Genomic DNA, 27030 nt, shown 5'->3' on the forward strand with positions numbered 1-27030 from the left:
ATCATTTACAATATATGCAACCAATCATTCCATTAATTTTCCCTTTTTTTGCCCCATTTATATTAGTCTCAAGAGGATGGCAAGGCTTTTTCATAACTTGTTGCCTCCCTTGCTTGTGAAATTTTTTTCTTCCCTTCTGGCCTTATTATTTTTAAAATTGCTGGGTGAAGGAGGCTTAAATTTCTTTTTACTTGGTCATATTTTTTTCTGTGCCTTAATAGTGTTGCCCAAATGTCTAGATGGAAGAGGACCTTCTTTCCTCCATATTTTGCCAGACCTCCTTTTTCCTTCACTTGTATTGCTGCAGCCAACAAAATTCGCTCTCTGTCCTGGAGTGAAGGAATATGACCAGGACAGAGTGGGGTCGTTCATCTGGACCCGGGCGGAGGGGGTTGAGAGCCTGATTGGCCTTTCAATGTCCAATTTACCCTCAATTTTATCCCTTCCCAGCACTTATGGGATCTATTTTCTAAAGAATCCCACTGGATCTCTTCCCTCCACACCCTCCTTCACCCCCACGATCTTAATATTATTTCTACTATAATTTTCCAGGGAGTCCATCTTCTCCCGCATCCACTCCCTTTCCTTCACCAATACATCCATCTCATTTTCCATTTTTTTTTTAACCAGTTTTTCTTCCACTCTCAATCCTTTCCTTTGTTTCAGTCACCCTTTCAGTTCAATTGTCCAGTCTTTCCTTGATCACACCCTGGCCCACCACCAATGCTTTTAATGTCTTTTTTAATTCACCAGATGGCCTTCATGATATCCCTGGTAGAGGGCTCCGAGCCCTCTGACTCCTTTCTTTCCTCTGTTCACATGCTTCCTCCTCATCCTCCGACATCATCAGGCTGAGGCTACCCGTGTCTCCCGACTGCGCGTCTTTCGTTCTGGTCCCAATGCCTCGTTGCTCAAATCGTGACCTCCTCCCAGCCCCCAGATGAATTGGCCTTACCAGGTGAGCTTTTCTTTATCCTGGAGGTCCGTGGATCCTCTCCTGCTGTTGTTGCCTCCACAGGCCCAGGACGTTCCCACCATCTACAGGCCCACTTGTCTCGTGTACCCGACGGCACTCCTGATGCTTCGATTGTGGGTTTCCCTTGGCTTCATCGTGAGTCAGCCTTGTTAAGGCTGCCTTTGCTCACCCTTCCAGGTCTGGGGCTGGGGCTCCACCTGCCTCTGCTGCCGTCAGCTTCTGGGTAGGCCCCTCCATCCCAATTGCCACGTGATTTTTCTATCCTTTCTGCATGTTATTTTTGGCCTTTTTATTTCACTCTTTCTTGTTTTTTCGATGCTTCTTCCTTTGTGGTGTTTCTTTTTCTTGGGGAATCTTTTTTATGTCTTTTATTTTCTGTTCTCTGGGGAGCTTTAAGTTCCACTTTCTGCCTTTCTGCTGCCATCTTGGACCACCTAATTGAATCATTGACTGGTTGAAAGACCTGGTCGGTTACTTAGGGAAGAGTGAGGTGAGTGAATGGGAGAGTGAAAGTTAGAATGTAGCAGCAGTACTTTGGATCATAGGTTTACAAAGGTTGGAAGCTGGTTCAGCTGGTGTGCAGTGTTGCTTTTAAAGAAAACAAAGGCATTGATGGATGAGAGTTTCCTCAAGTGTAGTATGCCCAGAACTGAGTACAATTTCCCACTTTAGCCAAATTGGTGAGATACATAAAAATATTACAACAGAACATCAATCATGTAGGAACCTTTTAAGAACTGGTTTAAAATAAAAGACTTTGAAATGGCATTCTGATACCACCCCTGCCTGTAGGTGACACCCTTAACATGGACCACTTTACATCTACCCAAGAGAATAGATAGACCTTGGTCAGATATTTCACCCAAATGACAGCCTTAACTGACAGTACAGAATATTTTCAAGTCTACATTGGAGCATCTGCCTGGATTTTTTTTTGTGCTCTGGTCTCTGATCCAGATGATATATTCCAAAATTCCAATCCAACAGAGATGGAAAGTGGCATATTTCCAAGTGTGGACCGTGTGCAATTTGGATGGGAACTTGTAATTTGTGGCATTCCTTTGTCCTTGCTGATCTTGTCCTTCTATTGCATTGAATTTGTGGGTTTGGGGGAAACTCCCAAAGAAGCCTTAAATGAATCATTGCATAACCTTTATGAATGGTACAGATTGATGTGCCAATGGTACAAGCAGCATGTGGTTAATGCAGTATAGAGTTTGTCAATTAAGTGAACATTTTGTCTGGGTGCTTGGCAATAATGGCTGAGGAAGTAAGCAGTGGAGAATAAACAACGTAAATATCAAAGAGGAGATGGTCTGATTCACCATTATGTAGTGTGAATGCTACTTGACACAAATCAGTCCATGTCTGAACATTATTGATGCTTTTCTTCATTTAGCCACAGAATGTTGCACTCTCTTAAAATAATACCATGATGACATTTCAAAGGAACTGGCTGGTCTAAACTGAGACTGTGGATGGCCCTGTACAAACAAAAACTACTTTTCTTTCTTAATGTTAGTCAAACTTTTAAAACCAAGTTAAATATGTAACCTTATTAGACTTCATTAGAATCATAAATATGAGAGTTTTTCAAGATCAAATAAAAATGATATTCCCCAGTGAAAACTTGCATTATAGATAATTCTATCCATTTTTTTTAAACAAGGTTTGCTGACAGAAGTACTTTGATTATGCTTAATACATAAAAATGGTTCCAGATTCTTTATAGAAATTATATTTAACGTTTCCAAAGTCAGGACTGCAGTGGTTGCTCCTCACTGTGGTAGACAATTTCTCTCGACAACGTGAACACCATAAAGGAAAAAAATTCTAAACCAGGCTTCTACCCAATGATTCTAATCGGAAATCATGAGTGGAGCACAGGTTTAGCCTTTTAGTGGGGTAACTGCTTGGAACTGTTCCCATGAATCCAACATTACAGGTGATGATAAAATAAATGATGATTCATACTCTCACTGCCTCCTTCTTGCTGCCTTTGAGTCACAAGTGTAAATACAGGAACCAGATCACATCTCAATATTTGGCAGAAACATTCGGCTTTGTCACTCAGTAATATGGCAAGTACAACTCTTTTAACATAGAAATCCATCACGCACTTCCACAGAAATTCTGCATTCCAGCACATTGGAAATGAAGTCCAAAAACATAAAGGCTGCTTTGAAGTAGAGTTCTAATTGGGCCTCAGATCAACTCTGCTGGGAATAAAGCTGCTCTTCAGAAAATGAGTTAAAGACTGACTTTTAAATAAAATAGTAAGAACCAAGTCAAAGTTTAGAGCTTATTAATTTGTAGACTGTTGCTGATCATTTTTGTAAGAAGAGAACTGTGCTGTTTCCTATTCATTTTAGGATTTTACGAGAAACAGAATTTAGCGCAGATTGTCCAATCTTCCTCCAACTAGCTGGTTTGAATACGTATTTACCATCTTTCCAGAAGTAAGAAAGATTTCAGAGAGATATGCATGTGGAAGAATTACGACAGGTTAAAAAAAGGATGGATATTATCTTAAATGACGAGGAACCAGCAGGGATTGAGCCACGAAATAGGTAATTTTGTGGGATTACTTATGCAATTAACCAATGGCAACATTTAAGGCGGACAAAGAGGAACTACAACAATTCCTGTCTGGTACAAAAGTAATATGCAATGGTCTTTGAACTGAAACATAACTGTTCTCTCCATTTGTAATTGCTGCCCAACCTGCTGAGCATTTCTGACATTTTCTACATTTATTTCAGATATTTTTGAATTTTATTGAGCCGTATTTCTGGCTTTAATGCCAATCAACAAGATATAATATTTTTTAAAATATATAACATTGCCCTCTTTAATGTTTGGGATAAAGACTTTTTTTTCTTTTCTTTGCCCCATGCTCCAAAATTTTACATTTGAATTGTTTGATTACAAAGTTGATTAAAGTGCACATTCAAGATTATTTGTATACATTTTGGTTGGCCATGTAGATGCATGCTTAGCCCATTATTCTTCTCTCTCTACATTCATGACCGTGTGGCCAGGCACAATTCAAATGCCATCTACAAATTTGTTGGCAGAACCACAGTCAGCACTGAGGAAGCGTACAGGGGAGAGATAGATCAGTTAGTTGAGTCACAATAACCTTGCACTCAATGTTAGCAAAACTAAGGAACTGATTATGGACTTCAGGAAGGGGAAACCAGGAGAACACAAACCAGTCCTTGGTGTGGGGGGGGGGGGGTGAGGAAATCAGCAGTGGAGAGGGTAAAGAACTTCAATTTCTTGAGTACCAGCAGCTCTGGGCCTGTCGATGCAATCATGAAGGCAGGTTGCCAGTGGCTATATTTTGAAAGGAGCTCGATGAAATTTGGTATGTCACCAAAGGTTTGCAAATTTCTATAGGCGTACTGTGGAGGGCATTCTAACTGATTACATCAGTCTGGTATGGAGGTGCCAATGCACAGGATAAGAAAAGGCTACAGAGAATTGTGAACTTGGCCAGCACCATCATTAGTCTTCATTCCATTAGGATATCTACAAGAGGAGGTGTCTCAGGAAAGTATCCTTTATCATCAAGGACCCTCACACTGCTTCCATCAGGAAGGAGGTACAGGGGCTTGAAGACAAGCACCCAGTGGTACAAAAACAGCTTTTCCCCCTCTCCTAACAGATTTTTGAATGAGCAATGAACCACAGACATTATCTCACTTTTTTCTCTTCTTTTGCATTATTTATGTTTAAATTTAATTTATAGCAATTTTGCTCCCATAATGCTTAATGATGTAACCATAAAACAACAAATGTTGTGATACATGTTCATGACAATAAACGGGATTCTGAATCTGAAAAGTCCAGTTCATTCAGTATACTTTCAGTTGCTCAATCACAATTGAAGATAATGTGACGTCTACTCCAGCAGAGCTACTAAATGAATGCACCAGACACAGTATCTGTCAGCAAAGACACTATTTGAATTTGCCTCCTCTTTTAAATCCCTCCTAGCCCGAACACTTGGGACTGGAAGTGACATCACCCCATGCCTGGCACTCACTTTCAGGGCACATGTCTAAAATAAAGACAATGGGAGCCCCGTGCCATCTTGAAGGTGAGTACCCAACTCTCCAGTGTGCCGCGACCCAGCACACAGCGCCACGTGCAGCCCCCCCACCCGGCCAGGTGAGTGAGCAGCGACCAGGCCCGCAGCGCTGTGTGGCCACTGTAAGGTAAAAACATCATGAGTTGGGACCAGAGAAGGAGTCACCCAGTACTAAGGAGTAACAGGATGCAGGTGTGACCTTATACGCTCAAGATAAGTGTGGCAATAACAAGAATGATGTGCAGCAGACTAACAGAGAAGGGTAGCAACAGCTTATTCATTGGACAATGTAATGGTATGATAATTTACTAAGTGCGTGTCCTGGGGTATAAAAAAAACACCACTTGCTGATATCGTTAGAATGCGCCTTCTCCAACTAACACTGTTAGTTGCAAGTGTTACAATCCGGTAATAAAGAACCTTGATTTCGACTCAGTCTGGTGTCTGATTCACTCATTCTCGAACAAAGCAGACCTAACAATTTGGTGACCCCGACGTGATGGGTGAGTGGACACTAGACGACGGTTTCTGTTTTTCTTGACAATCATCTCAGCCGGCTGACAAAAAGGTCCAGAGAAGCCTGTTTTAACAAAATTCTCTCTTAAAATCTTTATGATTGTCAGTAAGAACTGGAGATCGGACAAATTAGACGATCATAATTGAAGGTCGTCACCTGCCAGGATTGTAACACGTAAGTGTTTACAAACAAAACTATAAAAGTCCTTAAGGTGTTTTAGTGACATTTGATAAGTGCTTCGCCGACAAACTACTAGAGTTTAAAAAGTCTTTATTGTGACGTTGCAAAGTCAAATAGAGTGAGAAGGTGGTCTAAGAACAATTGGGGACCTGAGTTTTCTGCCCTAAACCGGTTATTAAGAGGAGAAATCTCCCACGTGAAGGTTGGGCTTTGAAAGAAAACAAAGGTTCAGGCTTATTGGTCTCAATTGTATAAGACTCGCTTATAAATGTCCGGTAGGTATGATAATGTTTGTACACTTGAAAACTTAAGAATTTATTTCCCAAATTCGCCGTGGTGGAATACCACAGCGGACATTAGAGACCTTGAGACGACAAAAAGAGTACTCAGAGATGCCTGCCTGGTGAACAAGGGAGACGACCAAAGACTGCAAAAGCTGTGTCCGGATCAGGTAGGAGATATCAGGGGGCGTGGCAAGATGGCATAGGGAGCGGACGTGCATTCCCGGTCTCCCCCAGGCAGTTATATAAATACCCGTTTTAAGAATATTTCTTTTCTGTTAAAAGTCTTTGTTTTGTTTATCAATTGTTTTTAGTTTAAAATGGCAACAAAGATTAAGGAAAATGGAGTTCAAATACAGAACAAAACTACACTCTCCGACTTTGGAAGAAACTCGGCCTACTTGCCCAGACAGAACCACGGAGTCAAGGTTGGAATTTTCTTAAGAACGGAGCTCATTAATTGGACTGTCGGGTAAGCTGGCCTTGGACACCCCTCTGAAAGATGGTGATGAATATTGATTTGAAATGTTTTATGAAGGTAAATTGCAGTAATTGGCATTGGTTGCCCGTGAGTTTTAAAAATCCAGATAACATTAAAGTTTATTAGTGATTTTTTTTGGATGGAATATCGGAAGGATGAATTTATTATCTATAAATACAGAACAAAATTACATTCTTTGACTTTGGAAGAAATTTGACCTATTTGCCCAGACAGAGCCGGAGTTGGTACTGGAATTTTCTCAAGAACAGAACTTATTAAAGTTGATTTCGGACTCCTTTTTGAAAGATGGCGACGAATGTTGATTTGAAATATTTGAAATATTTTCTGAAGATAAACATATATATGGAACTCCTTGACTTGCAATAGGTTTATTAGTGATTTTTTTTGGATGGAATATTGGAAGAGTGAATTTATTATCTGTGAGTATGCATACATTGCAAACAGATTTTAATAGTTTTGAAAAGGTTTTTTTTAAACTAAACAACAAGATCAGTTTAATATTGAGAAAATTGGAAAAAACAGAAACTTTATTATTAAATTTGGAAATTCAGTAGAAAGAAACTATGAACAAGATTGATGATTTATAAAATTAAAGTCGAAGGAGCAATGTCCAAGAAGAGTTAAAAATTTTGAATAAGTTTTTCTTGAAAATAAACAATAATTTCAACTTAACATTGAGAAGATTGACAAAGTGGAAAATTTGGTATTAAATTGGGAAATACAGAAGAAAGAACTTATGAATAACATTGATGCTTTAGAAGATCAAGACCGAAGGAATTATGTTCAAGAAAATTTTAAAAGATTTGAAAAACAAAACTTTTTTTGAAAGTAAGCTACAAATTCAACTTGAGACTGAGAAGAATGGAAGATTCGGTGTTGAACTGGGATGTTCAGAGGTGTTTTAATTCAGTGGATGAAATTCAGGAAGACTTGAAAAAAAAATTAAAAAAAACTTTTATTGATTGTAAACAATGTTTAACTCAGTGTTGGGAGGGTGGAAAGGGTGCAAAATTTAATATCAAGTTTGGATTTTCAAAAAAAAAAGAGTTTATGAATAAGATTGGTTAAATTGATGGACCGGGGTTTTATGGATATAAGAAATGATGATTTTTCGGTTTATACGTGTATTTTGTCTGCCTGGGGGGGTGGGGGGAGGGGGTGGTACTTCTGCTCCCGAAAGTCATATGCCACTTGTGGTTTATACCACACCCATTTGGGTTTTTGGGAATTAACCACCACAAGGTGGTTTCCTAAGGGGTTAGGGGAGGTGGGGGGGGTGAAAATTTGAAAATTATTTAGTATCTATTATGTAATATTATACTAAGTCAATTTGAAATGAATGTATGGAGATACTATAAATAAATTTCGAAAAAAAAAGTTGACAGAATCTTAAGAGACACACGGTTTATTTGAAATATTTTTGACAAGTTAAATGAAGGTATTCCCAGCATCACCAAGGAGATAAAGTTACATAAATTCATAGATTGCTACAGGGAAATTGGACAAAAATATAGCCCAAAAACTTGGTTTCCTAGTTGTAACCTAACTTTCAGACCTCTTTGGGAAAACAGAGAGTGGAAGGCGAGCAATCAGAGTATACAGGACAGTCTGAAGTCTACTGGAGGACCAGACTTGGAGACTGTTTCACTAAAAAACTTTTGTCATCTGGCCTGCAAGGAGACATTTTTAAAGGCGATTTTTGTTAACATAGATCCTCTAAACGGACAAGAACCTAAACTAAGAGAGGCATTAGGAAGCGACCCCGCAGCAATGGCTGCACAGTTGCCTGCTAAGACCTTTGACCAAGTTATTAGGAAAATTAATCAGGAATTAGAGAAGCGAAATACCAGTAAAGAGGCATTGAGAAACAAAGAATTCTCCGAAAATGTGTAGATCGCTGGAGGAAGATGGGGTGGTTACCCGGGAGCGCTGAGATGTTCCTGACAGGTGAGGGAAACAAAATTCTAAAGCGTAGGGTCTTAGATAAGCTGGAAGAAACAAAACACAGAAGGGAAAAGAAAAGTGCCTGTTTCCGGTTTCCAGCCACGAAGTGTCCGGGTTTGCTCTCTCCCTCCCTTCTTTCCCCCTCCCCCCTCTCTCTTCTCTCCCCCTCTCTCTCTTCTCCCCCCCCTCCTCTCTCACCCACTACCCCTCCCAATCCCAATCTGTGGCGGTGCTGCCCTGAAAACCCCAGGTGGGGCAGGGCAGAGAAATACAATTTGGTTTTAATTTTGTGCCCACAATTCCAGCTCTGCATCAAATGGGATCCTGTTTTATCCTCTCTCCCTCCCTCTTTCCCGCACCCCCACCATTGTGGGATCAGGGCAGACGTTGTGGGCTGACGTGTAGCTCACTCAAGGTGGGAGGGAAGGAAGGAGTGGTGGTTCCCAGTGGTGGGAGACCCAATCTGATCCAGACTAGTGATCACAGGATGAGAACCTTTTAAAGGTGTAACCATGAAACGGAAGTGTTAATCTGAAGACTTTTCTCCCAGTGGGGCCAGTGCAAGGCATTTTCTCTCTCTACCTCTCGTGCTCTGTGTATCTGCCTCTCTATCTCTTTCTCTCGCTATGCTCTCTCTCTCTCTCTCTCACACAGTCTCTGGATGTATGTGATGTCATGTATGTACTCTGACAATAAATCTCTCCGACATGATCTGGTTTTACGGAGTCTTGTCAGGGCAGTCATGCTTCCCCGGGCTCTAAACCTAATTAAGGTGGCAGGCCATTCCCTACAAAACACAAAGGAAGGGAAAGGAAACACGGCGGCTGACAGAGCAGCCAAACAGGTTACTGGATATCAAGAACCTATACAGGGGATGATTCTGAGGTCCCATGGCAAAAAAGAGGAATTAGAGAGAAGAGAAAATAGTAGTAAGTTGAGTGACCAAAAAGAGAAGGAGGGAGAGGGACCCCCACCAAATATTGAACACCTGATAGAAATACAGGAAAAAGCTAGCCCAAGTGAGAAAGAGGAATGGATGAAACGCAGTGCTACACGACAGGAGATCATCTATGACAATCGGACAGTAAAGGTCTGGCGCTCCCCGATAGGTACGATAGTTGCCCCCCGCCAATTACTTCCGCTATTATTTGAAGAAGCACATGGGCCGACTCACATTAGCGCCACCAAAACTTATAATACGCTTAAACAACATTGGTGGAATCCCCATTTACGCGAGCACATTGACAACTTTGGAGCTGAATGTACTATCTGCAATGGGCATAACCAAAGGATCACCTTACCCCACCCGCTTTTACAATTTCCAGTACCGACAGCCCCATGGAAAGAGATCTGTATTGACTATACAGATATGGGTACTGACCTTAGGACAAAGGAAGGATACCGATATCTCTTAGTGGCAGTAGATAGGTTCTCACGGTGAGTGGAGGCTGTCCCAATGAAGAGGGAGGATGCGGATAGTGTAATAGGCTGGCTGACGCGAGAGTTGATACACCGCTACAGGGTCCCCAGCAGAATATGCTCTGATAATGGGTCCCACTTTAAGAATGAGCTGATCCGACAGGTTGAAGAATACTTAGGGATCAAACACCGTTTCGGTAGTGTCTATAGGCCTGAGAGCCAGGGGTTAGTAGTAAGGGCAAACAGGACGATAAAAATCCAAATTAGGAAAGGTTTTGGGTGGGACCAGGTTGAATTGGGTCGAGGCATTGCCATTAGTACTGATGTCTATGCGACAAGAGAAGGCCAAAGATACCTTCCTGTCACCACACGAGATTCTAACGGGTCGACCCATGCCCAGTCCAAAGACTGATCCAGCCTGGGTAAAGAATTGGGAAGAAAGGGAAGTGGAACTGGACCATTATATGCAGATGCTGGGTAATATGGTTGCTTTAGTTTCACAACAGGTGGCGAATGCAAATAAGGAGAACCCGGACACTGAAGGAGTTCCAGTGAAGGAGGGAGACCTGGTGTATATCCGTAAACCAGGGAAGGTACATTGGACTGAAATTAGATGGACTGGACCATACACTGTTACCGCCGTGACAGATAGGTCGGTAAGAATTGACAAACCAGGGGATAATAATTGGCATCATTTTGCCTTTTGCTCCAAGGCAAAACAACAAGTAGCGAGTATTGAAAAATATGATGAGACTCATGTGGACAATGCCGAGGGCCCTATGGGCATTCCTGCTGATGGGTTGCCAAACAAGCCAACAGAGTAGTTCGGATCCATGCGGGGCCAAAGTTATTCTGAAGATAGATAAAGACAAGGATAGCACCTTCCAGTTCGATCTATGCTGCACTTCAATCTCTAATAACACAGGGCCAGATGGGTCACTCACTAAGGGGCTGACAAAACCTAAGGCATTGGCGAAGGAATTAAAAGCCCAATCTGGAGTCTCTAACCCTGTTTTGTCCTGGTTACATGGAGTGTTTGGGAAATGGGGCACAATGTTGGACAACTTTTCCTAGGATTGTTCATTTCTGTATCCATTTTTATCACTTGAGGCTGTTGTTGTATTCCATGCATTCGAACGCTGGTCACGAGGACCATTGAGAGAGCCTTTGCCAACCGCGATGAGCTGCCTCCAAAATATCAAGCTCTACAAGCTACGGAGCGGGACTATCTCACGTCACAGGAGGCATCAAAAAATGCTGAGATCGATCCGGAGTCTGATGGAGAATGTGACGGGGAGGAGGGATTGTAAAATAGATTGTAGAACAAATATTATAAAATAGATTGTAGCACAAATGTTAACTTTTATCTTAACTAATTACAAATGCTTAGAAGGGATAGCCAGTTATTTGCTTGGGGGAAAACGGGGAGGAAACTTGTAAACGGGCAATGGGATTGGGGAAAAGGATGGGGGGGGTATACGCTAAAGAGGGTTGGGGGGAGCCCTCGCCCACCAGCCGAAAAACCCCGTGAACAGAACCCGAATAGAGCTTGGCAATAATAGGCGAACTAATGTAACGCGGTGGTAGCATAGTCAGGGCAAGATTGTCCACTAAAGAGGACAAAGGAGGGATTGTAAGGTAAAAACATCATGAGTTGGGACCAGAGAAGGAGTCACCCAGTACTAAGGAGTAACAGGATGCAGGTGTGACCTTGTACGCTCAAGATAAGTGTGGCAATAACAAGAATGATGTGCAGCAGACTAACAGAGAAGGGTAGCAACAGCTTATTCATTGGACAATGTAATGGTATGATAATTTACCAAGTGCGTGTCCTGGGGTATAAAAAAAACACCACTTGCTGATATCGTTAGAATGCGCCTTCTCCAACTAACACTGTTAGTTGCAAGTGTTACAATCCGGTAATAAAGAACCTTGATTTCGACTCAGTCTGGTGTCTGACTCACTCATTCTCAAACAAAGCAGACCTAACACCACTCAGTGAGCAGCACGGGCGACGGTTCATCCCACTGCGCTATGTAGCCACTCTGCTCGCTACAATAATAAAATTTCTTTTTTCAAAGCATATGTGCAGGTTTTATAATGGCATTCAACTACAACTAAAAAAGTTATAAATCTCAAAAATAGTTGCAGATGCCTAAAATCTGAAATAAAATTTCAGAGAGCACTGGTTTTGAACCCCAATCCTGATTGCTGGTGCTGTAAAGGCGTTGTGCTAACTGCTACGCCAATCGTGCCACCCTTAATAAACAGCTAAAGATACAACTGAGGTGCCATCTAGTGGCCAATAGGATCAAATGAAACATAAACCTCAGTTAGATTCCCCCTCCCCCCCAAAATAATGACAATGAGTTGTACAATATAAATATGCTCAAAGTTCTTGCTTGCTGCACCCAAACAGGGACTTTAATGAAAAACTCTAATGGTAAACTAATTGAATGAAATTTAAAAGACAATAGAAAATAAAACACGAAGTAAAACATGATAAAGGGCTCAAGCCCGAAACATTGATTATGTATCTTTATCTTTGCTCTATAAAGGACACTGTTTGACCTGATGAGCTTCTCCAACATTGTGCTTTTACTTTTTATTTTATAGATAATAAACATTCACAGTAACCCTAGTGCACAAAAGGGCAAAATCTTCCTTATGAGATCATCTGAGATGTCCTTCTTCAAATGTGGCTTCCTCTCTACCACCATCAATTCAGCCCTCGCGCGCATATCCTCCATTTTCCACACATCTGTCTTAGACCCTCTGCCCCCGATGCAATGACAGGATTCCCCTTGTCCTCACCTACCATCCCAATAACCTCCTCATCCAACATATCCTCCATAATTTCTGCCACCTGCTACGTAATCCCACCACCAGACACATCTTTCCCTCTCCACCTTCCACAGGGACCGGTCCCTCCATGACTCACTCGTTCACTCGTCCCTTTCCACATTGCCCCCTCGGCACCTACCCCTGTGACCGCAGGAAATGCTATACTTTTGCCCAACCCTCCTACCTTAGCAAGCAACACTTCACTTGTGAATCTTCAGGTGTCATTTACTGCATCTGGTGCTCCCATTGTGGAATCCTCTGTATCAGAGACTGCTTTTTTTCTCCCCCCTCTCCCTTACTTCCCTTTTCTTTCCCTTCTTTAGTTCTTACCTATACATTATTTTTACATGTTTATATGTAGTTTGCCGTTGTTCTTTGTTCTTGTTATATCTCTTCATCTCTCTTTCTGTCCTGCAGGCGTTCTGCAAATTCTCGTGCTTTCTCCGTATCTGAGAACAGTCTGTTTTTCTCCCTTGGGATAACTATTTTAAGCACAGCTGGATATCTTAACATAAATTTATAGCCTTTTTTCCATAGGATCGATTTTGCTGTGTTAAACTCCTTCCTCTTCTTTAGGAGTTCAAAACTTATGTCTGGGTAAAAAAAAAATTTTTGACCCTTGTATTCCAATGCTTTTTTGTGTTCTCTAATTTTATTCCTTGCCCTCTCCAATATATTTTCTATTGTCGTGTATCTCAGAAATTCTACTACAACGGATCTTGGTTTTTGTTGTGACTGTGGTTTCGGGGCTAGTGTTCTGTGTGCCCTTTCTATTTCCATTCCATTCTGTATTTCTGGCATTCCCAGGACTTTTGGGATCCATTCTTTTATAAATTCTTTCATATTTTTGCCTTCATCTTCCTTTAGGCCCACTATCTTTACATTGTTTCGCCTACTTTAGTTTTCCATTATATCCATCTTCTGAGCTAACAACTCTTGTGGCTCTTTAACTTTTTTGTCACTTTCTTCCAATTTTCTTCTCAAGTTATTCACTTTCATTTCTACAGCCATTTCTCGTTCTTCCACATTTTCTAATATTTTCCCTATTTCTGTCATGACCAGCTCTATTCTATTCACTTTTTCTTCATTTTTCTTTTCATTTCACTAAATTCTAATGTCAACCATTCTTTTAATGCTTTCATTTGTTCTTGAATTTTTAAAAAATCTATATACTGTCCATCTATTTTACCTTCTATTCCTCTGTGCAGAGCTTGGTCTTTTTCTTCTTCTGTGTCTGCTCTTGGGGTTTGTGTCTTCTACTTCTCTTCCTTGTATCTGTGTCTCTTCTGACTTTCTTGTTGAGCTGCTTGCCTCAGTTTGTTGGGTGTTTTTTTGCATAGCTTCTTGTTGTTGGACCTCTTCTTCTGGGCTAGTTGTCTGTTGGGCTTCCTGTTGCTGTTTTTCTTTCTTATCACTCCCTTTCCCATTGTTTTCCTCTTCTTCCAGCTGAGAGCCCTGCTGTCGGGCATCTCTCAGCTGGTCGCGCTGCGTAAGTTCATTCCACAGCTGGGTCCCCCTCACGTCGGTGTTTTCCTTTTCCTTGGTGTTGCGCACTTCTGTTTGGCTCAAAGAGCCATTTTTGCAGTCCCGCGGTCAGGGGGTTGCGACCTTGCGGGGTCTCCACTAACCTCTGGGAGCAGGTTCCTCTGTCCACGGTGGGTCCCTGCCTCTTCATGCAGGTAAGGCCTTCTCCTTTCTCTTCCAGCGTCTTTCCTTCTTTTTTTTCCCCGTTGTTTTTGGCTTTTCCTTCTTGGGTGCCATTTTCTTTCTTTTCTCCACACCTTTATCTTTTATTTTGTGTTTCTTGAGCTTTGCGTTTTCTTCACTTTATTTCTTCTTTTCTGGAGAGAGCTGGTATTCTCCTACCGGCCACTACTCCATCTCGTGACTCCTCCTATATCAGAGACACTAGATGCAGAGTGGGAGATCCATTCTTTTATAAATTCTTTCATATTTTTGCCTTCATCTTCCTTTAGGCCCACTATCTTTATATTGTTTCGCCTACTTTAGTTTTCCATTATATCCATCTTCTGAACTAACAACTCTTGTGGCTCTTTAACTTTTTTGTCACTTTCTTCCAATTTTCTTCTCAAGTTATTCACTTTCATTTCTACAGCCATTTCTCGTTCTTCCACATTTTCTAATTATTACTGCTGTAATAGTGGGAATTTCTCAGTGGCCAACCATTTCAATTTCCTGTTCCATTCCTTTGCTGACATGTCTGTCCATAATCTTGTGCACTGCCAGACTGAATCCACCTGCATATTGGAGGAACACCACCTAGTTTTCTGTCTGGGCACCCTCCAACCAGATGGCATTAACATCAACTTCTCCAGTTTCCATCATTCCCCACCCCTGCCCCTGATTATCCCTTTCCTTCTCTACTTTTCTCTAGCTCCATTCACAGAGCTACCCCCCTCCCTGATCAATTTCCTGGTTTTCTCTTGTGCCCTCCTCTCCATATTCATCTATGGCCTCTTGGTCTGTGCCCTCTCACTTCTCCTTCCCTCCTCCCCCACCTTTTTATTGGTCTTTGCTCATATCTTGACAAAGGGCTCAGGCCTGTTATATATGTTTGACTCCTATTGGCACTGTAGGACCTGCTGAGTTCCTCCAGCATCTTTTTGTGTATTAATACAATTAGTGCCTGCAGACTTTCTTGGTTCACTGCAAAAAATTGACATGATAGGGCAGATAGTCAATGATTAATGTACCAATGGGAGGTTCAAGAGCCTGTCAGCTGTTGGAAAGAGATTGAACCTAGATGGGGGTTCTTTATAAGGTTGGCTTCCTTCAGACAAATCCTGTTTTGAAGAGCAAATCCTAGCACAAATGACAAGGTCCTAAAGTTTTCCAAAAACCTCATACTTACACAAATATTAGCTAACACAGAAACTCACCTTGTCCTATTTCGATCTTTGGATCTGTGCTTGAAGCAATACCAGAGGAACAAGCCCAACGCAACTACAAATATCACTGTGCCAAAGAAAGCTGTTAGGATCATGGTAACATCAGATGTAACTCCTGGAAAAGAGGGGGGAGGGTTGGCAGAGGAATGATCAACATTAACAATAGCAGGTCTTGATCGGTCCTTGATCTCCATTCTTCAAAAGATTGGTATTTTTTCTAAAATAAATTGTTTGAATTGTGGTTTGTGCTAAGCTGTGATACTTTCATTCTCAAATTTATTATCTCACTGTACAAATACAAGCAGATGAAACCGGCGCACGCGTGCACACACACACCACATTTACTCGTGTAAAAATAAAGTTTTGTTGATCAATTTTTAACAGTAAATTTATGGTGTCAACTATTACAGACTCTACTTTTGACTGTAACAAGTATCTGCTTCATTTGAGCCGTTGGGAGCTCCAATGGGTGGGCAGCTGGCTGGCCAGGACCAAGTGATAAGTCCGTGTTCGAGGTGTTGGAAGCTCAGAAGGGTGGGCATCTGGGGCAAAGGGAGTCTGTAGTCAAGAGCTCCAATGGGCAGGTGGGTGGGGCCGAGACGAGAGTTTGTGATCAAGGCATCAGGAGCTCTAATGGGTGGGCAGCCAGTGCCAAAATTAGGGGGATCAATTTTTACATGAAATATAGAAAATATCAAATTTTTGGTCAAAATTAAAGGGATCGACTTTTACACAAGTGCATACAGTAATAATCACATATATACATAGAGATATAGTTAATATATCAGAGGTAAAACACAGGATCTGTTGACAACATGGTTCAGTGAAAAAGCACACATGCTGGAGAAACTCAGCAGGTCAAACAGTGCCTTTATGTCGCAAAGGTAAAGATTGTTAGGTCTGCTTTGTTCATGAATGAGTGAGACAAACACCAGACTGAGTCGAAATCAGGGTTCTTTGTTCTTTATTACCAGATTGTAACACTTGCGACTAACAAAGTTAGTCGGAGAATGCATTCTGCCGTTATCAGCAAAATGGTGATTTTTTATACCCTTGGATATGTGCTTAGAACATCATCATATCATTACTTGTCCAATGACTAAAACTGTTGCTATCCTTTCCCTGCTAGCTTCCTGCCTCTCAATCCATCAATGTCTCTCTTATCTTGTAAGTACAAGGATGCATTCACATCTTGTTACAGCCCTGTACATTCCCATCTCATGATGTTTTACCTTACAAGATACATCACCAACATTTCAGGGTTGAACTTTTCATCAAGGTGTGTCAACAAGGTATTAATGCACAACAGGTGACACACCTTGATGAAGGGCTCAAGCCCAAAACATTGGTGATGTATCTTTACCTTTGCTACATAAAGGCACTGTTTGACCTATTGAGTTTCTCCAGCATTTGTGTGTTTTTTTAGTTAATAAATCATATTTTGGAATAATATTTTGGTTACAGGTAGAAAGAAGCTACTTTCCAGTCTGACACTCCTGATTTTGATGCTCCTGTACTTTCTTCCAAAGCCATAGCCAATTGGAGCATTGCTGCAAAGCCTCCACTTTCAGACTCTCACTTCAGCCATCCAGGGACCCACACAGACATTCTGAAATAGCGATTCGCTCACACATCTTCCAGTTGAGGGTGCTGCATTCCAGGGTTCCCAATGTTATCTCCAGTACACCAGAGAAACCAAATGCCCATCAGGAGATTGCCACGCAGTCTGAGTCTCTGCACTCAGCCTGCACAAATGATCCTGAGCTTCTGATGACCTGTCACTCAGCATCCCACTCCGTCTCTGACCTCTCTTTAGACGCATAGTGCTTGAGGGACAATGTCTCACCTTCAATCAGAGAATGCCCTAGCCTTCAGGATTCGACATCAATTTCCCAAATTTTAGTTAACAGACTTTCTTTCTCTCTGTTTCACAGTTGGCCATTCTCACCTGCCATTATTACGATTTCATTTTGTTTTCCTTTTTGCAGTCTGGCCTGCTCGGCACATCCCACAGATTCACCATATGTAATACATTACACAGACAAAGCAGCAGAATCTGATCTGAACTGCTACCCAACCACCACATTAAGTAATTGGTCTCACCCAATCAGAGATATACTTTTAGTTCAACTCATTCCCCATCTTCACTGCTACTGAGAACCAAAGTTTCACATGACTGATGAAGGGTCCCTACTGAAACGTTACCTATTCTTCTCCCTTCATACATGCTCCCTGACCTACCAAGCATTTCCAGTTTTATTTCAGATTTACAATACCTGATTTTTTTTTAAACTTTCTGGCATCTTTCTCAATTCATCCTGCCTTTCACAGATCAGGACACCTGCACTTTCAGGTCTTTGTTGCTCCAGCCAGCAATCATCAATTCAGTAGGATTCCTAATAAATCTTACCATAGCATGGAATCTGCATTTGAAATTTTACCTTGCAAAGTAGTTAAGGTGAATATCACAGACTTTTAATTGGGAAAACCAGGTAATTGCAGGATGGGATGAGAGAGGTGGTTTATGTGCAACATAAATGGTTCATTTATTTTGCTAAAACAAAATGCCCAACATAGTGACCTAGCTAGTAAAGCAATTACCTCACTCTGCCAGAGACCTGATTCAATGCTGACCTCAGATGCTGTCTGTGTGGACTTTACATGTCCTTCCTGTGACTGTGGGGTTTTCCTGGATGCTCCGGTTTCCTCTCCCTTTGTAAAGATGTGCAAGTTGATGGATTGAGTGCTGTAGAATAACCCTATGGGTTGGTGAGTGGTAGAATCTAGGGAGCATTAAGGGGAACGTGGGGAGAATAAAAATGGACTGTTTGATTGGTGTAAATGGTGATTGATGGTCAATGCAGTCTCGATCGGCCAAAGGGCCTGTTTCCATGCTGCATCTATGATTCAATGACTTGTAGAGAGGAGTTGGATCAAATGACTTTTTTTGCTGATGTACACATTGACCACCGCCAGTGGGCTGATATCGCCTCCAACCATGCATCTTGGCGCCTCACAGTTCGGCGGGCAGCAACCTGTTTTGAAAGAGACTGCAGAGCCCACCTCACTGACAAAAGACAAAGGAGGAAAAACCCAACACCCAACCCCAACCAACCAATTTTCCCTTGCAACCGCTGCAACCATGTCTGCCTGTCCCGCATTGGACTTGTCAGTCACCAACGAGCCTGCAGCAGACATGGACATACCCCTCCATAAATCTTCGTCTGCGAAGCCAAGCCAAAGAAGAAGACATTCTACAAAATTCTTTGTACCTCATGATTAGCTACAATCATGACAGATTAACAGAATATTACACCATGACTCAGTGACGCCAAGATTATAATTTAAAAGCAAAATAACTTCATATCAGATCAAAATTATAGTTTTGTTGACAACAAGCTTTGAAGAAACCCATCAGCTCCACAACAACAAATCCTGCTTGGAAGGAACAAATTCTAACAATCTTGATTATCACTTGTGCTATAACTATATGGTGAAGCTTCATAATCCAACATGTTCAGGGCAACGCTAGTAAGGGAGTAGCAGACTTTCCAAACAATTGGATATTATTTGATTAATAACTCCAACATATTTCTAATTCTAATCTTTTAATGCCACATAGCAACATTTTAGTGAATTCAAAAAGTTTCAAGGGAGCATATTCCTTGCAAACACCAGAGAACATCTGTATAAAGTGAGGGGAGGAAAGTTTAGGGGAGGCATCAGGGGTAAACCATAGAACATTACAGCACAGAAATGGGGGTCTTCGGCCTTTCTAGTCTGTGTCGAACCATTTTTCTGCCTAGCCCCACTGGCCTGCACCCACTTAATAGCGCGCCACACCTCTCCCATCCATGTACCTACTCAAATTCCTCTTAAATGTTAAAATTGAGCCCACATTTGCCACTTCACCTGGAAACTTGTTCCAAACTCCCACCATTCTCTTTGAGAAGTATCCCCTAGACTTTTCCTTTTCCACTCTTAACCCATGTTCTCAGGTTTGTATCTCAGCTATTCTCAGTGACAGTGACTCTGTCTATCCCCCTCATAATTTTGAGGTATTTAAATCTCCCCTCATTCTTCTATGCTCCAGGGAATAAAGCCCTAACCTATTTAACCTTTCCCTGTAACTCAGTTCCAGAAGTCTGGTCAACATCCTAGTAAATTTTCTCTACACTCTTTCTATCTTAATGATATCTTTCCTGTGACCAAAACTGCACACAATACTCCAAATTTATACAACTTTAACATAACATCCCAACTTCTACACTTAATACTTTTATTTATGAAGGCCAATATGCCAAAAGCTCTCGTTACAACCCTACTTACCAGTGACGCCACATTCAGGGAATTATGTACTGTATCTGTATGCCCAAATCCCTCTGTTCTACTGCACACCTCAGTGCCGCGCCATTCACCGTGTATGTCATTTCTTGGTTTGACTTTCCAAATTGCAACACCTCACACTTGTCTACATTAAATTCCATCTGCCATTTTTCAGCCCATTTTTCTAGCTGGTCCAGATCCCTCTGCAAGCTTTGAAAATCTTCTTCACTGTTCACAACACCTCAAATTTTAGTGTCATCTGCAAACTTGATGATTCAATTTATCACTATCGTCCAGATCATTGATATAGATGACAAACAATGGTCCCAGCATTGATCCCTGAGGCACACCACTAGTCACAGGCCTCCAGTCTGAGAAACAATCATCCACCACTACTTCTGTCTTCTCCCATCCAGCCATTGTCGAATCCAGTTCACTACTTCACCATTAATACCTAGCGCCTGAACCTTCCTGACCAACCTCCCATGCGGGGCTTCGTCAAAGGCTTTACTAAAGTCCCTGTAGACAAAATCCAGTCTTTTCTTCATCAACTTTCCTGGTAACCTCCTCAAAAAACTCTGTAAGATTGGTTAAACATGTCCTACCATGCACAAAGCTATGCTGACTATCCCTAATCAGTCCCTGGCTATCCAAATATTGTCTATCCAATCTTTTAGAACACCCTCCAGTAATTTACCAACTACTGTCATCAGGCTCATTGGTCTATAATTTTCAGGGTTACTTTTAGAGCCTTTTTTAAACAACAGAACAATGTTAGCTACTCTCCAATCCTCTGGCACCACATCCATGGCTAAGGTTATTTTAAACATTTCTGCCAGAACCCCTGCAATTTCTACACTAGCCTCCCTCAAAAGGAATATCTTGTCAGGCACTGGGGTTTAATGGACCTTTATTTGCTTTAAAACAGCAACCACTTCCTCCTCTTTAATCTGTACAGGTTCCGTGACCTCACTGTTTGTTTTCCTTACCTCCCACAACTCTGTGTGAATACTGATGAAAAAAAAACATTTAAGATCTCTTCCATCTCTTTTGGCTCCATACAAAGCCGACCACTCTTACCTTTAAGGGGACCAGTTTTGTCCCTTTCTATCCTTAGAAACCCTTAGGATTTTCCTTCACATTGACTGCCAAAGTAATCTTATGTCTTTTAGCCTTCCTGATTTCTTTCTTGAGGGTTTTCTTGCATTTTTTTAAATACTCCTCAAGTATCTCATTTGCTCCATGTTCCCTTTACCTGTTATAGATATAGGCAACATGGGGAAGGTGTTCTTTTTTTTTAAAATACAGACAGTAGTGGGTGCCAATGCATTGCCAAGAGTGATGACGGAGGATTGTACAATAGGGACTCCTAAAAGACTCTTTGCAGACACATGGATGTAAGAAAAATATTGGGTTATGGGCTTTGAGGAAGGTAAGGGTTAGATTAATTTGGAGTAGGTTGCCGCAACATTGTAAGACAACGGGCCTGTACTGTGCTCTATATCTTCTACAAAACACAGAAATACTGGAGAAATTCAGCAGTGTTAAAGATATATATTTTTTTGAGCCTGAGCCCTTCTTCAAAGTATGAGTAAAAAAACAGACAGGTATCTGAATTGAAAGGCTGGGGAGAATGAAAGAAAGGGGAGGAGTAGAAGCCAACAGACAAAAGGAGTTAATTGGATATGCTGCTCCCAAGCTCTATGACCATGTACTCAACCAGACTCGCTTCCTGTCCTCCTATCCATCTCCACTTAACGCATTTTGTCAGTGGGTCTGTACTTCTCTCCCTTTCTTTCCTTCTCCCTAGCGAAAGGCTCAGGAGGTATATCTTTAACCCCCTGTGGATGCTGCGAGGCATGTCCTCCTATCCATCTCCACTTAACGCATTTTGTCAGTGGGTCTGTACTTCTCTCCCTTTCTTTCCTTCTCCCTAGCGAAAGGCTCAGGAGGTATATCTTTAACCCCCTGTGGATACTGCGCGGCCTGCTGTGTTCTTCCCGCATTTTATGTTTTTTTATTACAATCAGCACCTGCAGACTTTTGTGTTTCACTGTAAAGTTCTATTCTCAAACAATGAGCAGCTGGAGGAACGTGATGCAGGGCAGTGATAGCAGTAATCAGGTGAAGCACCACGAGACAATGAGGTCCTTCCAAGCTGCACATCATCCTGATTTGAGCCTTCACTGTCACCGAGCCTAAACCACAGTACTCTCCATGTTGTGAGAGTACCACTAGAATTGTTTTTGAGCCTTGAGAAGATAGCTCAGTGGTAACTTCTCAAGGGGTGGCATAGATACGGCAATGCTGAAACAGCACCAGTGCTCGTGGTTTGAATTCAATGCTGTGTGTAAGGAATTTGTACAATCTCCGAATCTGCGAGGGTTTTCTCTGGGCACTCTGGTTTCTGTCCAAATGTATCAGGGATTGTAGGCCATGAGTTGAAAGGGCCTGTTACTGCGCTGTGCGTCTAAATTTATAGGGCCTTAAGATGAATGATATAATAAAAGGAAATAATAATTTCTTACCTGACTTAGCATAAGGGCCTTTTGTTGAGTATTCTTTCCAAAAGTTAAGCTAAAATAATAAAAAAAGTACTTTAAAATAAAAACCTTTGCACTCTTTTACCAATATGGTATATCATTTAGAAATACAATTTAAACAATCTTTAAACCTCAATGCAAAAATAAACATTTTTAAATTGATTTTAGCCTAGAAGAGTGGGAAGAAGCATCATGTCGTATAACCACTTGGACTGAGAAAAACCAAATGCAATGCCTGCTCAGTTTTGAGTTTCAACTATCTTAATTAGGAACTTCCAAAAGGCACCAGTTTCACACTCATCCTTTTTTCCATCCCTTTGTTTCTTTTTTATTTAATTTTTCAAAATTTAAAATTTAATTAAAACATTTTTTTATTTAAAAAAAATTTAAACATACAGCATGGCAACAGGCCCATTTGGCTCACAAGCCCATGCTGCACAATTACACCCAATTAACCTATAACCCTGGAACATTTTGAACGGTGGGAAAAAACTGCAGCTCCCAGAGGAAATACATGCAGACACGGGGAGAACATAAACTCCTTACAGACAGGGTGGGATTCGAACCAAAATCGCTGATGCTGTAACAGCATTGCACTAACTGCTACAATAACTGTGCCACCCTACGCTAACTGTGCCACCCTACGCTAACTGTGCCACCCTACGCTAACTGTGCCACCCTACGCTAACTGTGCCACCCATTCCTTTCCCTTCCCTACTAGCCACACTTGTACCCCCTCCTCCACTGTTCATACCCTTTGGCACCTTAATTCACCCCCCATCTGCTTTAATTTTCCTCCTTTCCCTGCTTGCTCCTGTTAACCACCCTCCTCTGTCTCCCAACCCCACCTCTGCTGCGCCTTCATCTCTCCATCACTTGTCACCCCTCTTCAATCCACCTATCACTTACTGACCCCTCCGCTCTTTAATACTTCCCATCTTCCCTCTCCTTTCTTGGCCCTGCAGCAGGGTCTCATTTCCCTCCGCTGAGTTTCTTCTTCAGTTTTTGTTTTGTATGTATTTCATGAAACAATTTCATAAAATAAATTTTTAACAATATCAATTGTTAAATGCTATTCCCTTTTCTGGTGTGCAAAACAAATATCTCAAGAATGAAGTACTCAACGTTCATGTTTATGGTTCATTGTTATATATGTTACTTATTATCTGTACTTTGAACGAATAAATAAAGTTTTGAAAAAAAAAGAATGAAGTACTCAACTGTTTCCTTATCATCCTCGAAATACTCTCGTGCTTCTTCAAAGTTACACATTTCTTCATAACACTCTCTTTCGAGATTTCCTGGGGTGAATATTTCAAAATCCCACCGATTGTACAGGAGACGTCGTCCCAGGAAGCCGAGAGCTTCATCTCCCCTGATAAATACTGGCAGAGTACAACCATGAATTGGCAAAAAAAAACACAACACCTGTATAAACTTAAAAACATGCAATAGTTGTCACTAAGAGGCTGTCTATATCCATTGATCTTTTAATTAGATCAATCCTTCACAAGCCAAACCAATGACTGCTCTTTCAACTGTACAGGTCTTTCAAGAATCTGTTCTAACCTCAGTAATGATCTCAATCATATGAATCATCATGGCTGGGAACAGTCTTCCTCTGTTGATCCCAGAATTTCATGCCCATTTCCAGAGAAAAAGGATCAGTGAATTGACACATTTAAAGTTCTTATGATAATCAGAGCAACCAAGGAAGCTGATCAAATTGATCACATTAGTTAAGAGTTCACAAAGCAGGGAGCACAAGCCACTGGTCATTTTGATTCAAGTTTGTGGGCATCAGAGTAATTACCCATTATATTTGTTATTCTAATCTTCCAAGGCTAGGTTGCAGTGTTAACTACCACATTTACTTGGCTCACAGTCTTAATTATACTTTGTCCAACTTAACATCATTTAATGGAGATGTCTTTAATCTTTGTTCATAGACAGGCCACGAGTATTCCTTTACTTAGTGTGAAGCATCAGTTTAGAAAGGGGAAGGGAGTTGTGGAAGTTCACTAGATACCAGGGATTTATTGTAATTGCTACCAAAGTTATTTGAAAATTGGATTGAAGTTTAGGAAGTTAAACGTAGCACAAAGACTGGTGTGGGAGAAATGGGTTTGAATTCGTAGGACATTAGCACTGGTATTGAGAAGATGGACCTAGTGTTGGCTCAACGATGTTAAACCAGCAAAATAAATTCTGGAACCAGAGAGCATAAGTTTAAGGTGAAAGAGGAGTGACTCAAGAGGGATTGAAAGGCAACTTTTTCCCCTCAGTGGGTGGTTTACATCTGGAAATGAACAACCAGAGGAACTTGTTAAAGTAGGTTCAATTTCACTGCTCAAAAGACATTTGGACAGGTATTGGATAGGAAGAACTTTGAAGACAATGGACCAAATGCAGGCAAAAGCCCAGAATCCAACTTGGTCAGCATGGCTGAGTTGGGCTGAAGGGCCTATTTCGTGCTGTATGATTTGCAGTGAACAAAGTCCTAGGCATTCCCCAAATACACAGGAACAAACATGCCCAGATTACGAGTGTCTAACATTGCAACAATGGATAAGATTCATCACTTGTTCAACTACACCAATAGATCAAACACATAAAAACACCTTACCATTATTTTGGGGCTGCGAAGTGTGGCTAGTTTGTACTGCTGATATGTGGGCACACTTTGATAGAGCATTAAACAGCTGACTGATAAACACGGTCATATGGAGCTTGACCATCATCCTGCTAAGAGAGCATTTTATTAATACCACATGTGACTTGTCAAACTTTATAGGCAAGGTAGGGTATCAAAAACAAGGTATACTTATAAGGGGAAAGGAAAAGATTTTAAAAGGGGATTTGAGGAGGGTCTTTTTAAAAAAATCAGTGATTGATAGTTGGAACTCTTGCTGGGGAGATGGTGAAGTCAGATATAATTACTTCATTTAAACAGGCACATAAGTAGGCAAGGGATAGAAGGATGCAGACCTAATGTAATCAAATGGGATTGGTGTAGATCTGCAGAAAAGGTCAATTTGCATATGGTGGGCTGAAAGGTCTGCTTCTGCCCTGTACTGCACTGACTGTGAAACAACAGACAAATTCTACTACAGTAAAACCCCTGTTATCCAGAATTCAAGAAACCAGCAGCCTTAAGCAACCTGCAAAAAAAAAAATCATGGAATAGGTTTAAAAAAAAACCCAGAAATTTAAAATTGGTGTGCCTCGCCATTAATTTGCCCATCTATACAACACGCAATCTCAAGCAACCGGAAAATTCACTGATCCAACATCGATCAATCCCCATTTGTGCCAGATACTAGGGGTTTTACTGTATTGCTTTGCAAATCTTCAGAGTTGGAAGTGGAGCAGGACAATGGACTGATGACATACACTGATGAATAGTCACATCAATTTACTCAGAAAACAAAGTTTAAGAAGTAGGGGAAAGAGGCACAGGGCAAGAATGAGATGCAAAGTGCAGAGCGGAGGATTGGTATTTGTGAATTATGTACATAAAAATCAGTTTATGTTCAGCAATCCTACACAACTGAATGACCTGCATTGATGGGGAATTTTCACTTTGGTTGGCTTTGAATATTGTTACATTATGCAGCCTGTAGCATGTTAAAAACATTAAAATCAAAGTATCACGAAATACCAGACCTAGCTTTGTGAAAGAATGCCAGCAAAGAGAAATAAAAATTTTCTGTACAGAAGGAAGCAGTTATGTTCATCAAGGTTGCATTGGTTTAATGTGAATAAGTAGGTGATGCGTCTTTTTTGTTTGTATTTCTTTTGTATAAAGATATTGTTTTATTGTATTATATTCAATATTTACTGTTTTTGAAGGGGGTGGGAAGGGCGAAGGGGGGGATGGAGAGAAAAAAGAGAAAATGTCACTGTGAATATTTAAAGAGATGCATCTGTAAATATATTGGTTGATATAGTTCATAGTGCAATAAATAAAGAATTACAAGAAAAAAAGTTTGCATTGGTTAAAAACTAAGAGAGATTCAATCTAATCCCAAACTCGCTCTGCTGTTTTGTAGGTCACAATTCTTCAAGTCCCCATCCAGGTAGTCCTGCCTCGATCACCCTTTTAGACATTGAGTTCCAGATCCTTAACATAATCCTTATAAAAATATTCACTCTAAACTTTTCCCCTCTTTTTTTTAAAATCATGCCATCTTGGTTTTTAAATCCTACCCCAACAAAGGGACACACTGTTTTATTTCAGATCTGCATAATCTTACACCTGCTCAACATTCAGTGTTTAAAAAAAAGCAAAGGAAATTCATGTAAAAGATTCATTGTCCTGGACACAAAATACTCAAAAATCTTTTTTTATCTGTTTGCCCTATAAAGGCATACAAAGTGACGCTATTAATCCAGTGCCACTATCAAAAGAAAAAGAGGCGATAGACTTTTTACAGACACTGTGGATTTCACTGCCTCTTCCATCCCATAACCTCTTTATCTACATGGCCTCC

The 27030-nt window shown here is 41.0% G+C and overlaps 2 protein-coding genes across 7 annotated transcripts in view; one reads left to right on the forward strand and one right to left on the reverse strand.

Annotated features, from left to right (window-relative positions):
- Window positions 1–7693, forward strand: part of LOC138745461 (uncharacterized) — a 50467-nt gene extending 42774 nt beyond the window's left edge. For both annotated transcript variants that reach the window (XM_069902531.1, XM_069902528.1), the window contains exons 3-5: window positions 4979–5081; window positions 6120–6220; window positions 6365–7693. In XM_069902531.1, coding sequence (XP_069758632.1) covers window positions 4979–5081; window positions 6120–6220; window positions 6365–6526 — 366 coding nt within the window. In that variant the 3' untranslated portion in view covers window positions 6527–7693. The remainder of the gene's footprint in view (window positions 1–4978; window positions 5082–6119; window positions 6221–6364) is intronic.
- prrg4 (proline rich Gla (G-carboxyglutamic acid) 4 (transmembrane)) overlaps window positions 1–27030 on the reverse strand; it is a 40890-nt gene that overhangs the window by 9035 nt on the left and 4825 nt on the right. For 2 of the 5 annotated variants that reach the window (XM_069902562.1, XM_069902545.1), the window contains exons 2-5: window positions 25164–25282; window positions 23759–23922; window positions 22523–22571; window positions 15660–15783 (exon numbers count right to left, since the gene is read on the reverse strand). In XM_069902562.1, the coding sequence (XP_069758663.1) occupies window positions 15660–15783; window positions 22523–22571; window positions 23759–23922; window positions 25164–25278 (452 nt within the window). In that variant the 5' untranslated portion in view covers window positions 25279–25282. The remainder of the gene's footprint in view (window positions 1–15659; window positions 15784–22522; window positions 22572–23758; window positions 23923–25163; window positions 25283–27030) is intronic. The other 3 variants (XM_069902572.1, XM_069902556.1, XM_069902547.1) reach the window with 2 other exon arrangements.

The sequence above is a fragment of the Narcine bancroftii genome, chromosome 1 (genome assembly GCF_036971445.1).
Source record: "Narcine bancroftii isolate sNarBan1 chromosome 1, sNarBan1.hap1, whole genome shotgun sequence".
NCBI lineage: Eukaryota > Metazoa > Chordata > Chondrichthyes > Torpediniformes > Narcinidae > Narcine > Narcine bancroftii.